Source organism: Notechis scutatus, chromosome 9 (genome assembly GCF_049901735.1).
Source record: "Notechis scutatus isolate UNSWTSFEM ecotype Mainland chromosome 9, rNotScu1.2, whole genome shotgun sequence".
Classification (NCBI taxonomy): Eukaryota; Metazoa; Chordata; class Lepidosauria; order Squamata; family Elapidae; genus Notechis; species Notechis scutatus.
Genome location: NC_142017.1, coordinates 23002082 through 23018880, shown reverse-complemented (window position 1 = coordinate 23018880; position 16799 = coordinate 23002082). Strand labels below are relative to the sequence as shown.

Sequence of the window (16799 nt, the reverse complement as noted above, 5' to 3'; positions counted from 1 at the left end):
GTCTCTGAGCTCCTCTTCCTAGGGAAGGTGACGGAGGGGTTGCGTGGCAGCTTCAGGGAACTCTGGATGAAGCAGATTGTCTAGTCTCGGTTGGGGGTGCAGACCAGGATTGGGGTCAGAGACGGCACTGATTGCACCATGGAGGGCCGCTGGCACTCCTTCCTCCGGGGCCAGTTGAGGGCCAGGTTGTGGCCCCTCCTCCGTGGGGTGCCTTTGTTCTCTCTCCCGAGCTTTAACATGGCTGTTGAGTGAAGGGATCCATCATCAGTATGCAGAAGACACCCAGCTTTATGTCTTTCCCACCCTTTGAGCGGTGCCTTGGATATCCTCTCCCAGCGTCTAGGGGTTGTTGGGGACGGAAGGTTGCAAAAGAAGCTCCAACTTTTGCATCCATACTTGTACTGGGAGGCCCTACTCACAGTAACCCTTGGAACCTCCAGGTCAGACTACTGTTAGACACTCTACATGGGGCTGCCCTGGAAGACCCTTGGGAAACTTCAACTGGTGTAGAATGCAGCCATGTGGGTAGTATCTGGCGCCAGATGCACAGCACTTGTAACACCATTCCTGCATGAGCTGCACCGGCCACCAGTGTTTCCAGGTGTAATTCTGGGTGCAAAATTTTAATATATTTTATGAGCTGTAAGCTGCTCAGTCATTGACTGAAATTGGTTTGCTTGCTGGTTTATGAAAGAGAACCGCCCACTTGCAAGGACTGAGTGGAAGCCTTGGTGGGACGATCCTTGGACCCTTCCGTTCACAGTTCAGACCAAACCTCCCAAGAAGCCCGAGCTCTGCGGTCTGCCAGAGGCACAAGAGGCCGGAAGAGAGAAAGAGCGATTCAGTGGTTCATCACTATGGTTTAAGAGGAAGATACACAAACACTGGGAACAGCGCGATCACTGAGCACACACGGAGGCTGACGGGACTGACTTCCCACCCACAATAGCCAGGGAAAGGCAGCCTTTGACAAGGACCCGGGACTGTGCCCGGGGGGGGGGGGGCGGGGATGGGGCAGGCGGGGCCCGTTTTCTCAAGGGTGGTGCAAACAGATGGACGTCTGTCATTTGTTGCTGCTCAAGGGTAGCAAGCCTGGCAACAAAGACCCCACACACACACACACACAACTCCCCAGGGGCCATCTCAATAGAAACGTGGGACTTTCAGCAAGAGCTCTGGGCCGGCTCCGAGGGAAGCTTTTTCGATTACCGCTGGTGGGAGAAAAGTTGCTGACGAGGTCAAAAGCACCAGCCTCACCTGCTCAGGTGAACGGGCTGATGCAGGTGCCCAGTCAGGCCTTACGGATGCCCAAGAGACGGAGCAGTGGGGAGAGCTCAGAGCCACCCCGGGCAGGGAGATCCTCGCCTGAACTTGGGGCTGAGACCCCCAGGGCCCTTGCAAGGAGCGACCCCTGACCATCCTGGCAGGGGGAGAGGGGGGGCTGGAGCAGCTGCTGCTTAAGGCCAGAGCCGCCACCTGCAGAAGACAGGAGGCCACCCAGGGAGGGAGAAGCAGGCAGGCCCCTAGGAGGGTGGAACTCCGGGCAGAGGATCACTTGGCTGCCCTGACCGAGGCTGAGAAGCCCCTGAGGGTGGTGGCAACAGGCAGCCGATGCTAAGAACTGGCCACTGGGTGTGTCCCAAATGGGGGCACCAGGATGGCTGCGGGTGTGAAGCCTTCTGATGCGCCCAGCAAGGGGCCTTCTCAACAGCACAACGAGTTGGTACAGATACAGCACGACTGAGCCTGTCCAATTCTGGCAGGCAGAAGGAGTCCAACAGGAAAGGGGGATGTGGGTGGAAACCCTCCTGCCTCAGCCGCCCCATCCAGACATCTACGGGCTTTGCCAGGTGAAGGGAAACACTCAGAAGATGGGGATGTAGTTGTCGATCTTTGCTCGGTGGCGCTGCGCAATGCACTCTGCGATCCACACAATGTTGCGACATTCTTGCTCCTTCAGCTTCACAAAAGCGTAAAACACACCGAAATGGAACTGGTTCAGGAAGGCCAGTTTGTTCAGCTTCACCTGCCGGGAAGAGACACACCTGAGCAGGCATCCTGCAGTCCCGGGAAGCCCCAACTGGTCAGGGGAAGAACCACCTTCTCCCATGGGCTTGGCAGGGGAGGTTTTTGCAGCCCCCCCTCCCCCCCCGTGACCTCCGCTGTGGTGGCCACCCCCCACCCCATTGATATCTGGTCAGCCTGTCCAGGCTGAACGTTGGCTTTCAAAGCACGGCTCTCCCCCCTGCTGAAGCCAGGCAGCTGCTCTTGAGGGCCCAGCCTCACCACTGCCCTACTCTGGGCCAAGGGAGCCTGCTGGGCGGCAGCAGGGAAGGGGGGGCTCTCCTCCCCCCCACTGCACCTTTGCAGAAAGTCTAGCTCTGGCACAATGGTACCCTGCTGAAGCCAGGCAGCTGCTCTTGAGGGCCCAGCCTCACCACTGCCCTACTCTGGGCCAAGGGAGCCTGCTGGGCGGCAGCAGGGAAGGGGGGCTCTCCTCCCCCACTGCACCTTTGCAGAAAGTCTAGCTCTGGCACAATGGTACCCTGCTGAAGCCAGGCAGCTGCTCTTGAGGGCCCAGCCTCACCACTGCAGAGGGCAGCCAAGGAGGGCTTTGGATTTCTCTGCTGCCCTCTTCTGAGGCTCCTCACCATCACCATTCACGGAGGGCAGCCTTGGGAAAGGGTCCCGAGAAGAGCCGCGGCAGAGCAGGGACGGCCCCTCTGTCTCCCTTCCACAGCCCGGGGGCCTCCCCCCTTCGCCATAAGGAGCTCCCCCCTGCTCACCTCGTGCTCAAAGAATCGGTCTTCGAGGGTTTTGTCACCAGGGTTGCTCCCTGCTCCTTCAAAGAGCAACTTGTATTCCTGCAGGAGAGAGGAAAGTGAGGGGAGAACAGGGGAAGCTGGGCCCCCACCCACCCGTGGGGCACCTTCCCTCAAGCGGTCAATGGAATACAATTTGGCTGAGAGGCTGTAAAAGAACCAGCAGGGCAAGAAAGGCACCATTCAGGTGGATGGATGGCTAAGGGACAGGGAAGCCAATGCTGGCCTCAAAAGCAGAAGCCCCTGAGCCCCGATTCTGCTTCACGCCCAAAACGCAGCGGCTGGATGACCCTGGCCAGCCCTCCCCCTGCCCAGCTCACGGGAGGGAGGAGGAAACCTCAGCTGCCCAATATAAAGGAAGGGAAAACTACAAGCCAGCCTCTTTTTCGCTGGACCAGCACCAGGTGAAAGCAAGAAGAAATGTCCAAACTTCTCTCAGCAAATGCTACCCCCCCTGTACTGGGAGCAGCGCCACATGCAGAAGAACTCCAGCCCAAAACTCCGGGGCAGGCCAGGCTGGGAAATGCCTGCACTCAGGAAAAGAGTCGCCAAAAAAGACACCGGCTCTAATGCAAAACTCAAAGTTCAGAAGGATCCACCGACGCAGGCGACGCTGGTCACTGTTCAAAGCTGGACTGGCTGTGCGGCTCCCTCGCACTGACCAGCCCTATGACCAGCCCTGGAGCCTTACCGGGTAGTAGTTGGCCACGGTTTTGACTTGCTCGTAGTCATCTGCCCGGGCGAGCTGAGCCAGGCCCTCGGGGTGGAGCTTGCCGCAGTGGGGGAAGAGCTTGGCTCGGTCCTCCTTGGACAGCTCGGTGCCAAAGGAATTGATGGTGATGATGAAGGCTCTGCGATCGGCTTCAAACTGGAGGGAAAGAAGGCGAGGCCAGCAGGGGATGCAGCCGGGGGGAGAGCAGGGCAGGATCAGAGACAGACAGCATGGTGGGGTGCAGCCCATTCAAAAGCATAGGAGAGACCAAAGATAAAAATTGTGAAAAGCTAGAAGACACAAAAATATATAAACTATTATGTAGATATGAAAAAACAAAGAGTCCAAAAGAATCTAAACAATGATGAAATTGCTAAAATGTGTAAACTTTTGTTGAGATTTTAAAGAGAAGAGGAGCAGCTTAACGAATGAACCATAAAGTGGACTTTTTGGTTGCAATGCAGGTAGTCCTCAACTTATGATCACAACTGGGATTAGAACTTCATCACTAAGCAAAGTGACTCACACCCAATTTTTTACCCTATTAAGTGAAACACTGTGGTCATTAAGTGAATTGTGGTTAAGTGAATCTGCTTTCATCCATTGATTTTGCTTGTCAGAAGTAATTTTGTGGTACGTATAAAGACACTTCAAATGTTTGTTTGAAAAAGAAACAACATGAAGTGACATTTTAATCATGCTCTGTGTAAAAAAACTTTAAAAATGGGTTCAAATACATACAGGTAGTTCTCGAGTTACGAATGGAATAGAGCCTGCCCATTCCATTCGTAACCCGAGGATTCGTGGGAGTGAACCTCATACTTTGAACGGGATCACTCCCTCCTTTCGCCCACGCATTTGCTAATCAAATGTGAGGCTCGTTAAGTGCACATGAGGTATTTTGGGGGAGGGGGAAAGCGGGGGGCTAGTGATGCCGAAGGTGACCAGTGGCCTCCCACTGAAATACCTCATGCTCCCCACAATTGCTTCCCCCCCCCAACCTGCCATGCCAGGTCATTTACCTTGTGAAGATCTAGCAAGCGGTCTCCTCTCCAGCCTCTCAGCTGCCTGCGCTCCTTTGCAGTTCCGTTCGGCCCTCGTGTGGCTCTCCCCAACCTGTTGCAGGCAGGAATGGAGCTTCGGGGGGGCAGATCTGGCCCCCCAACACTCCATTCCACCTGCAACAGGTCGGGGGAGGCCCACGGGGGCCAAACGGAGCATCAGAGGGCTGGATTCACCCCTCAGAAGCTCCATTTCAGATGGCAACCTGCCAGGTGAGGCCTGCGGAGGGCCAAACGGAACTGCAGAGGGGTGCAGGCAGCTGAGAGACTGGAGAGGAGACTGTTTGCTAGATCTTCACAAGATAAGTGACCCAGCACAGCTGGTTGGGGGGGGTGGGGGAAGCAGTTGCGGGGAGCATGAGGCCCTGCAATGTTTTGGACGAAAGTTGCAAAGCCTCTGCAGTTGTTCGTAAGGCTAAACAACTGCCATGGTGCTGCAAGATTCGTAGTTCCAGCCTTGTTCACAAACGCTTGGGGGCACTTATCATGCAACCTCAAATGTTTGCTAAGGGAATGCCCAAAACCTGTAGTTTTATACAGAGGATTTTAAAGGTTAATATTTAATTTAAGCTAGAACTTTTCCTTTTAGGACTAATGGTAAACAGTTAGCAAAAAATCACAGAAGTTTATTTAAAGATAAGATTACTGCAACAAAATTATTATATGCACAGAGATGGAAAAAGGAAACTACCCTCTGTGGAGGAAATTGACAGACCTCACAGAGATGGTCAAATTAACTTATCTGATTAGAGAAAAAGACTATCTGCATTTACTGGACCTAATTCTTATTAGTAGAGAACAAGTGATAGAGGGAGTTGAAGTTGCCAGAACTTTGGGTAAAGTGACCATGTCATATTGAAATTCAATCTAATGCAAACACAAGCAATAGAACATAATCCAGCCAGTGTCTTAAATTTTAAAACAGCTGATTTCAACAAACTCAAGAGAGCCTAAAAAAAATTCCATGGACGAGAGACTTCCGGTTTGCAATCTTTCGGCGGCAGCAGGGATTCGCGACCACGCGATCCCTGCTGCGTTCACCGTCAAGGTTCCCCCGATCCATTTGGATCTGGGGGATATAGCTGCCCGCAGAGGCAGCTGGAGACAGGGGATCCGGCAAGGGGTTTGGGGGTGTCACAAACCCCTCCCCAGCCAGCTAAACCCCCTTTTCCCGAGGCGGAGGAACGGCGGTCAGCAATGGCCGCCACGAAGAAAGCTGCAGCCGGACAAGCAGGTGCAGGAGGGAGGAAGCTGAAAGAGAAGTGAAAGTTGATTCTAACCGGGACAAGACGGGAGAAAATGACCTGGAATCTTGAAGGCTGCTAAATATATATTGTTCCCTGTGAGAGTTTTAAGCTGCGAATATTCTAAAGGGGAAAGTTTTTTTTCTTTGTTCTACTCTCCTTCCTAAAGTGACAGCAGGAAAAAAAAAAAACCTTTTTGGCTGTGAATGGGAAGGGAGAGTGAAAAAAAGAATTAGAGCAAAATTTGAAAATAAGGAGAAGATTGCCTAGAATTACAAAGAGTTTAAAAACTTCCAAAAAATATATTTGAAAAGGATTTGTGATTACTTTAACCCAGGATCCCCAACCTTTCGCCGCGGCCCGGTTCGGCGTCAGCTGGCGCCGCGCCGGTTCGCGTCAGCTGGCGCCGCCATCTTTTGACTCCGGTGATTTTCGTCCAAATAAGCGGCGCGCTTCTGGTGAGCTTTTCGGGTAGAAATGGCTTTCTACCGGAAAAGCTCATCAACGCTGCGCCGCCATCTTTTGAAAAATTGCTTTTTACCAAAAAGATGGCGCGCCCAGCAACCAGCGGCGGTAAGGCTTGTTCCTGTTTGTCCGCGGACCGGCGGTTGGGGACCCCTGCTTTAACCCCAGAAAGAGAAAGTGAAGAAGAAGAAGGTATCTAAAAGAAATAGTCTGTTTGGATTGTTTGGTGACTTTGGAACCTTTGGAAATTACTTCTGATTAAATCATCTGGGTGGTTGTTTGGAAAAACTTTTTCTCTACATAATGGCATCATCTATGGATGAATTGGAACTTATATATCAAAAATTTGAAAGAGAAAAACAAGGAGGGGAAGATGGTCTTGACACTATTTTTCAATACTTGGAAATGGCGGTTTATATTTATGTGAAGCAGAATGAGGATGATGGGGACAAAGAAGAAGGAGAAGCCATCTTTGATGAACAAATTACTTTGACTGGAGAAGAGAAAAAGCAAGAGAAAAAGGGGAAAAGGTCTTTAAGATCTGGAAAAATAGCCCAAAAAGAGAAGAATAAGGTGAAAAGGGGATATTATGTTAAGAAACAACAGAAAGGGGGAAAGCAGAATAAAAGGGAGGTGGAGAGACAAGGGGTTAAAGAGGATAAGGAGAAGAAGAAACAAGAAAGAAAGGAAAGGATGAGAAGTCCTAATGGTGGGGAGCAAGATGTTAAGAAGCAAATTTTTTTTAGAGATAATGGATAAGCTTTATGGTTAAAGGGATTCTAGAAAGATACATAAGATTGCATTTTTATACTTGTATTTAGAAGTAAACATAGAAAATTAGAAACAATATGGAGAAGGCGGAGCCACGTCGCCGCGCTACAGCTGTAATTTCGGGGCTCTGAAATTACAGCTGAGATCTTCGCCCTGGTCGGTCCCAACGGACCTAAACCGTCCCGTAGGGACGGTGATAGTAAGGGGCGCGTTCTGTTGATCACAGGGACACCGCAAGTCCCTGGAAGATCCAGAAGAAGCCCCTTTACCATCGGCGGAGAGGCAGCCATTAAGCTGCTGAAGCAGGGACAGCTCCGGAAGGAAGAGAAGACAGAAAGAGAAAGTGCATCGGCTGGTGAGATTTTATTTTAATTATTTGGAACTTAAGCTCACTCTAGAAGAAGAAGAAATCTGTAAGATTTTTGACAGAACTCGATAAGGTGGATTTAGTGGCGATTTTTTTTAGAGCTGTCAAAATGAGGCTTGGCTTTTACCTTTTTTTTCTTTCCAATGAACTTTTATTGTGATCAGTAATGGTAACCAGACTGGTTTTCCCTTTTATATTTATCCATTTTCTTTGGTCTGACTGTTTATATTTTTAATAGAGGCTCCCTTTAGTAATCTTTTTTTCTTTTTGTATAATTATTATTATTTTTATTGGGCTTTTCTTTTTTTTTTTGGAGGGGAAGAAGGGGGAGTGGAGCAGAGAAACTTTGTAACTTTGTAACACTGCCAACTAGAGGCTTGAAGAAATTTTATTTGAAGCTGTGAGAACTGTGAGAAACTTTTTCCCAAGGACACGGAGTTGATAAGATAGAGGGAAGAAACCTGAAAAACATTTCCACAGGTGTCCCTTGGGGTTTCTACAATCAACTGAATATTTGAAGTCTGGCTTCGAAGCTTGCCATAATAAGAGCCTTGGACGTTTAAATAAAATGCAGTGTGCTTTTTGTTTTATTGGTTGCTAGCTTTTACCCCTCCTCCTCAACCCCATAGCATTTTGTAATAATCTTACATATTCGCTCATCATTATTACTATTTTTATTTATTTCTTTTCTAAAGGGAAAGCCTCAAAATATTTTTTTCCTTTCTCCTTTTTTTTCCTTGGGGGATTCTTGTTTTTCCACTTATATATATATTTCCCTTTTATGGCTATGTTTTATTGTTTGGAGACCTCGCAATTGGATTAGGGTGTGAAGAACCTGAAGAATTTTTCTTTTTCCTTTATTATTATTATTATTTTTTAATATTACTGGGTTTTACTCTTTTTTTTTTTCTTGTTTGACTATCGTAACTGAGGATTAAGGTTTAGAAGAACCTGAAGAAATCTCTTTTTTTTTTGAAACCTTTTTCTTTTTGAATTTTGGGCTTTTTATTTTTACTGGTTATTCTTTTTCTTTTTTTTTTACGTTTTCCTTTCCCTAATTGGATTACAATTACCACTCTGCTAACTGGATTAAAGATTGGGAAGATTCTGAATTATTCAAATGAGTAAGAAAATTCTACCTTCTGGCACCTCAACTTCTGCTCCTGCCTCACCATCAATTGGAGGACGACTTTCAATAATGGCGAAGCAAGATAAAGCACAAACAGACTTAACGACGGTTATACAAGGAATTCAAGAACTCAAAATGAGTACAGGGAGCATTGAACAAAAAATTGAGAGCATCCAACAAATGATGGTGAAATATGATGAGAGACTACAAAGAATGGAAGAGAAGGATAACCAAAGAGATGAGAAATTGCAAAAAATGGAAGAGAAAGACAACCAAAGAGATGAGAAAATTGGAAATATTGATGACAGAGTAACCGTGCTTGAACAAAGTAAGAATGAGATGTTGAAGTTGGAGATGGACAGATCAGAATATTATCTCAGATTTCAAAATATAGAGGAAGAAAAAGGACAAGATCTTGCTGCAGTAATGATAGAAATCTTGGCTGAAGCACTGGGAATAACAGATGAAAAGATGATGGATGGAATAGATGAGATATACCGAGTTTTTACAAGATATGCGTCGAGGAATAAGTTACCAAGAGAAGTTCATATCAGATTTACTAAAAATCTATTAAAACACAGATATTACAAGTGGCAAGAGAGAAGACATTGAAATATAAAGATAAAGAGATTTTGGTTTTAAAACAAGTTCCCAGAAAAGTTAGAGAGATGAGAAGAGAATATCGATTTCTGACTAAAATATTACTGGAAAAGGAGGTGAACTACAGATGGTTGATTCCAGAAGGATTAATGGTTACATGGAAAGACCAGAGATACAAAATTGACTCAATTGACGAAGCAGAAGCGTTTTACAATGAATTTCTTAAAAGAAGAGAAACAGAGATAGAAAAAGAGATCACCCCAACCGAATTTCAAGAAATGGGAAAAGAAGAAGGTGCAGTAGGTGGACAAGCGGAGACTAAAGAACAACGTGAAGTAAGATCAACGAGAGCGGTTAGACCTAAATATAAATCATAATCATGGAGGGGGAAAAAATGATCTCTTTGAATATAAATGGACTGAATTCAGCTATTAAAAGAAGGAAAACTTTTCATAAAATAGAGAAATTAAAATTGGACATAGTTTGTTTACAAGAAGTACATATTAAAGAACAACATCAACAATTATTGGTTCGACCGAAGATAGGGAAAATGTTTACTTCTTTGACACATTGTAAGAAAAGAGGCGTGGTTTTGTATATTAAAGAAACCATTCCAGCAAAATTGATCTATAAGGATGAAGAAGGAAGAGTACTAATGGTTGAAATAGTGGATAATAATACAAAAATACTTTTGGTTGCAATCTATGCCCGAATGATAAACAAAAAGGATTTTACAAAAATTACATATGAAAATAATTGAATTGGACTATGCTAACTTATTTATAATGGGAGATTTTAATGGAATTGTAGACAATGAACTGGACTATTCAGCAAAAACAGTACGACAAAATAGGAGGACCCTCCCTAAAACTTTTTCGAAATGATAGAAGAACTAAATTTAAAAGATATATGGAGGGAAAGAAATACTAAGATTTAACAATACACTTTTTATTCGAATAGACATCTATCATGGTCCAGAATAGATATGATTTGGACGTCAACAGAATTATTATCTAATATTCAAGAAATAAATATCGAAACAAGTACATGGGCAGACCATAATCCATTGACAATTAAATGGAAAGGACAAAAAAGAAGATCTAGATGGACATTAAATAATACTATTTTAAAGGAAAAAGATTTTATACAATGGATGGAAAAAGAACTGGCCTTTTTCTTTAATGAGAACAGAAAAGAAGATACTTCATTACAGAATGTTTGGGACACAATGAAGGCTTATGCAAGAGGATTGATAATGGATTATACAAAGAAAAAGAATATTAGAAAGAGGCAAATGATTAAAAGTTTAGAAGAGGATTATAAAAAATTGGAAAAAGAATTACAGAGAACACCGCAGAAAAAAGATATTAAACTTAAAATGGACATAATTAAACATAAAATGGACCAAACAGAGAAAGAAGAATTGGCCCAAAAAATTAGAAGCGCTAAACAGAACTACTTTGAAGATGCAAATAGGCCAGGTAGATGGTTAGCATATAAATTGAGAAAAGAGAAAGAATCCAAGAAAATACTACAATTAATGGATGAACAAGGTCAAGTCTGTTATGGTAATAAGGAGAAAAAGAGAATTATTCGAGACTTTTATGCACAATTATATAAGCAGGAGGATCTTGATGAGGGAAAATTAAACAGTACCTACAAAATGCCAACTTACCTAAGATACCGGATGAAACTGGGAAAATGTTAGAAAATCCTATAACAATGATGGAATTAACTGAAGCACTTAATAGGCAGAATAACGGAAAGCACCAGGACCAGATGGTTTCCCGGCAGAATTTTATAAAACACTACAAGAATCGTTGAGTATCTCATTGTTAGAAATTATGAATGAAGTTATGATAAACAAGAAAATGCCTAAAACATGGTCAGAAGCTTATATTACGCTTATTCCAAAAGAAGGGGCTGACCCGCTACAAATTAAGAACTATAGACCCATTTCCTTATTAAATGCAGACTATAAAATCTTTGCTTCAATTTTGGCAGAAAGGCTTAAAAAATACTTAAACAATTTTATTCATCCTGATCAAAATGGATTTTTACCAAAGAGACAAATTAAAGACAACATGAGAATAATTCTGGATACTTTGGAATATTATGAGGCACATCCTGAAAAACAAATGGCTTTGATATTCTTAGATGCCCAAAAGCATTTGATAACGTGAATTGGAAATTTATGTTATTATTACTGGAACAGATGGGTTTTGCTAGAAAATTTATCCAAGCAATAGAAACCATATATTGTAAGCAGACAGCCAAAGTGATGATAGATGGAGAATTTACAGATTCTATTAATATTAAAAAGGCACAAGACAAGGATGTCCATTATCCCCTCTGCTATTTGTATTGACTTTGGAAGTGTTAAACAGAAATATTAGAGAGGACACAAACATAAAAGGAATGAAAGTTAAAAAGGAGGAATTTAAGTTGCAAGCCTTTGCAGACGACTTGGTCTTTATTTTGGAAGACCCTTTAGAGACAGCTTTAAAATTACCGTATTTGCCGGCGTATAAGACGACTGGGCGTATAAGATGACCCCCAACATTTCCACTCAAAATATAGAGTTTGTTATATACTACGCCGTATAAGACTACCCCTCTTCCGCACACCTTCCACACACCAAATAAAAGGTAAAAGAACCTCAGATTTGATTTCAACATGTTAATTTATATTCAAATGCTTATGACATGCAGGAAAACTGTCACAAGGCTGTATGTTATCAAACATGTACAGTAAACATAAAACAGTGCAAGTTTATTAAACGTAATTCACTAAAGACAACACACTCCTCCTCAGCGCAAGCAACACTCCAAGTGGACCCTATGGACGGGTAGATGCTTCTCAGGAACACAGGCAGGCAGCCCACAACCCAGAGGGACTCTGGCAACACACTGTAGAAGAAAAGAAGAAAAACAGCGGGCGCCACCTCCTCGTGTAAAACCTTTTTAATAGATCCATAAATCAGAGATAAAATGATACTCACAAACATAGGAGTATGACAGGCACATCAAGAGTATAAACACTGGATCAGCAAAACTACGGGATAGGTAACATGTTTCTGGGGACACGCCCCTTCGTCAGACCTTGCTGAGCTCCCAAAGGAATGTTCATAAATAGTGTGAGGGTGGCTAAGACCCCTCCCCATCCTGTATTATACCAGCCAATAGTAAATGCCAGGGGCTAATTCACTAAAGCTGAATGGAACAATAAACCTATGGGAGCTGCCATGCTGTTTGTTTTCTAAGCTTTTAACCAAACTGGAACTGTCAATGATAGAAGGAAGATAACAAATAGAGGGAGAGAGCAAGTGCCAGGCAAGTCCCTAGCAAGTTTGCTGGCATGACAGTTTCCCTTTAAAAGCCTTCAAACTCCTGTTCGTCATCTGATATGAAAAGTTCATCAATGACATCTTGGGATACAGTTGCAAGGCAGTCATCGTATGGATCTACCGGTAATTCCGTGTCAGATGATGTGGCCTCAGCTTCAGCTTCCTCTTCATCTTGCCACAAGTAATCGTCCTCCATACCATCTAATGAATTTGATATGCCACACTTCTTGAAAGACTTGATTACTGTTTGTGCATCAATATCATTCCAGGCTTTTACGACAAATTGGCACAAAACATCCAACTGTGGAGCACGCATGTTTCCTCCTTTTGTGTATGACTTTTCGCCGCTAACCATCCATTCATTCCACTGTTCTCGAATGCGATCTTTAAACGGCTTGTTTAGGCACACATCCAGGGGCTGTACCAATGATGTCAATCCTGCAGGAATAACTGCTGCATCTGTTTTTATTCTTGCAAGCCTTTCCTTGGTGGTGGGAGTTAAATGAGCCCTGAACATATCCCACACAAGTAGACTACGTTTTGAAGTAGACCACCTGGTCGTCTGCTCCATACATTATCCAGCCATAGTTTCACACCCTCCTCATCCATCCAGCCTTTTTCATGCACGTGCACAAAACAACCAGCAGGGAACTTGAGTTTTGGCATTGTTTTCCTTTTAAAAATAATCATAGGTTTCAGTTTGTTGCCATCAGCTGTACATGCTAGTACCACTGTAAAACTTGACTTCTCATGTCCTGTTGTTTTTATCAAAATAGTTTTTCACCTTTTTGATGGACAGTTTTATTTCCAATCATATCAAAATTCATTGGAGTTTCATCCATATTTCCAATATTACTTAACGCATAGCCATGTTTAGTGCGCTGTTGTATTACGTATCGATGGAAACTATCCACTTTGTTATCCAGATCTGCAGGTAATTTATGGGCAATTTTGTCTTTTGCCTTAGTACCAGATCATGCCTTGCCATGAATCTACTACACCAGGATATAGTGGCCTTAAAATTGTTGCTGTAATCTGGGTTAGATTTGGCCCACTGAAGTGCAAACAAGCATATTGTATTTCGTGTCACCACATAACCATTTTGGCGATGCTGAGCCACCATGTCTGCTACATGTTTTTCTAGCTCTGGCCAGTGTAGGGTACCTCTTCTTAATGCACACTTACCCCTTGGCATACTCTTTAATGCTTTTTCATTTGATTTCCAGTCCCGAACCATCTTTTCTGTTACTCCATATTGTCTTGCAGCAGCACAATTATTATGTTCCATGGCAAATTTTACAACTTTAAGTTTAAAACTTGCATCATATTTCTTTCTTTTTGCTGGTGCCATGATAGGGTTGATAGGGGTTTGACTGCTGGACATTTTCTATGCTGTACTTAAATGCTGTACAATGGTGCAGTACTGTGGTTTGCTATTGGCTGTATACAAAGCCTGATTGGATTGGTCCCTGCTCCCTGTCTGCCCTCCCTGGCTCCTGTCTCCATGTCACTAGCAGCAGTCTGGTCCGCCCTTGAATCCATATTATGGATAGTACTAGTATTATAGTACCATACCATATATTAATACCAAGTGACATACTGTATATTATGACCTGATAAGAGATTTGGATAGGGAGTATTTATCAAGGTATGCATAAGAAGGGGAGGGGGCGAGAGAGAGTTGCAAAATGTATAAAAGTGTACCCCTGTGTGCTATTATTGTTACCGATATTACACGAGTGCCATTAGTATTAGTATTAGTGCCATTACAGTACCTGTCATTGACACCATTGTACGGCCGCAGCGCCTCTGGCCCGCCCCTGCATCTCCCTGTGACCGGCACTAGTGCGCAAGTGCGCATGTGCGAGCTCTGCGTGAGACAAGGGGCGGGCTGGAGCGCCGCTGCTTCCCGCCGAGCAGAGCGGGCCAGTCACGCCGAAAGGCTGGCACCCCTGTCTCGCTGCTGATGCTCGCCGCAGCCACGCTGATGACCCGCCCGGCGTCCGCTGGATACCGCAGCGATACTGGAAAAGGAAGCAGCCTTTATTTTGTACTTGCAGATCTATTCCCCCAATAGACACCAAGTATCTTTCCTGGGCTCAGATGCTGAGTCGGGCTGCTTATGACTTGGACAGGAGACCACCAAGAGCTCTAGGGAAGTAAGCCACATCCCAGAAAGTGGCAAAGGCAAAACCATTTCCGCATTGCTCCCAAGACAACCCTATGGACGCTGAGACAATTAAAAGGGTGACTTTAGGTGGGCTCCCTTTATTGCACTTTATTTTTACTGTATACCTTCTCTTGCAATTATTTCCTGACAACACGGAGACGGGACCACGAGGTGATCCTTCCCTTCCACTCCTTATTTTTTATCATCACCATAATTTTCTGAAGTAGGCTGGGCTGGGCTGGGCTGAAAAAGCCCCGAAATAGCTACCAGGTCAAGTGGGAACTCGATTCTGACCCTTCTTGGTCCTATCCCCTCGACTTCTCCGATAAAAGCCCTTGCAGTGAGTTGGGGTTCCTTCTTGAACCGCAAAAAGAACCAGCTTTCCTTTGGAGCAGAGCCTTTTACAATTCAAGCAACGCCGATCTGAAGCGGATTCCCATCCCTCTTGGCGGGTAGATAAAGCAATTTAAATCAATTAAGCGTCGGGGTTTCCGGGAGGGAGAACCGATCTGCCGAAAGTCGTGTCCGCCTGGCTTGGAAGCGCCCGGTGAAAACGCCGCGGCGTCAAGATGAAATGAAACCGCGCATTTCTCATTCACAGCAACCAGCGGTTCCTCGGTTGACGGGCGGAGAGATCCCGTTAGCCCTCGATCTGTTGGATCCCTGGGACTGGAGGCTGCTGCTCTAAGGAGAAACGAGGGGAATCGCGCCTGAAACCAATTCATAGCCCCAAAGTGGCTGATAATGCTTTAAGAAAGTTGGTCGCAGTGACAGAGATCCAAGTCCAGTTAAGCCGGACCTGTGCCAGCGCTCAAGCAGCCTCGGTTTTCCTCGTTTCCTTGGGAGCTGGGAGAAGGCTGGCTGCTCCTTTCGGCTTCACGGGATCCGTTTCACGGTGCGCAAAAGTGCCTCTGCCGCGGGGAGCTGGGAGAAGGCTGGCTGCTCCTTTCGGCTTCACGGGATCCGTTTCCACGGTGCGCAAAAGTGCCTCTGCCGCGGCAGCTGCAGTGCTTCCCAATTACTATTTGCCGCGTATAAGGCGACCCGGCATATAAGGCGACCCCCAATTGGAGGCATGTTTTTCAGGGCAAAAAGTCATCTTATACGCCGGCAAATACGGTACTGGAAAAGATAGAGACATATGGTGAGATGGCTGGCTTGAGAATAAAGAGAAAACAAATATTTTGACAAAAAATATGTTATTGAGACAAAGAGAAGAGTTGGCAGACCTATTGAAAATTCAAGTTACGAATAAAGTTAAATACTTGGGGGATAATTTTGACTTCAAGATGTATTACATTGAAAGAGAATAACTATATCAAACTTAAACAGCAGATAGCATCCGACTTGAAAAAGTGGGAAAATTTACAATTGTCTTTGATAGGTAGAATTTCAACGATTAAAATGAATATTCTACCTAGAATTTTATATTTGTTTCAAACAATACCAATCAAGTTAAGTAAGGACTATTTTGAAGAATTAAATAAAATTGTGTTGAAATACATATGGCAAGGTAAGAAAGCGAGAATAAAATTAAAACTTTTACAGGATGCCAGAATTAGAGGAGGATTTGGCCTTCCTAACTGGGAGTTGTATTATCAAGCTGCAAACCTAATGTGGGCTAAAGAATGGATAACATTAAGAAAGACTAGATTATTGATATTGGAAGGACATGACCTATTGTTGGGTTGGCATGCTTTTTGTGGTATAAAGGAACTAAATCCCAGGGCTATGTTAGAAGGCACTATATCACGGGAATCGTTATGGTTGAATTGGGAGAAAATTAAGAAACAATGTTATTTGAAAATTCCAGTTTGGTTATCAACTATCGAAGCTTTTTCTTATCCTATAGTTTATAAGAAGAAACAAACAGTTAGATATGGGGAAATATTGGATGAAAAGGGTGAACTTAAAAAGCGATGCAAAAGTTAGAAGAACAAGATATAAAGATGAGTTGGTTTTCATATGCGCAAATACACTCAAGGTATCTTAAAGATTCTAAAACAGAAGGATTTTATGATAAATTGACTGATTTAGATAGGATTTTGACAGGTTCTGATGAAAAGGTGATTAAAAAATTATATAGTCATTTGTTGGAAATTAAACTAGAGG

General features: G+C 44.3%; 1 protein-coding gene across 1 annotated transcript in view; it reads right to left on the bottom strand.

The window, feature by feature from the left end:
- Positions 1 to 848: 848 nt before the first annotated feature.
- Positions 849 to 16799, bottom strand: part of ATP6V0D1 (ATPase H+ transporting V0 subunit d1) — a 41218-nt gene continuing 25267 nt past the window's right edge. Inside the window, exons 6-8 of the mRNA XM_026684204.2 lie at positions 3514 to 3690; positions 2787 to 2864; positions 849 to 2026 (exon numbers count right to left, since the gene is read on the bottom strand). Coding sequence (XP_026539989.1) covers positions 1865 to 2026; positions 2787 to 2864; positions 3514 to 3690 — 417 coding nt within the window. The 3' untranslated portion in view covers positions 849 to 1864. The remainder of the gene's footprint in view (positions 2027 to 2786; positions 2865 to 3513; positions 3691 to 16799) is intronic.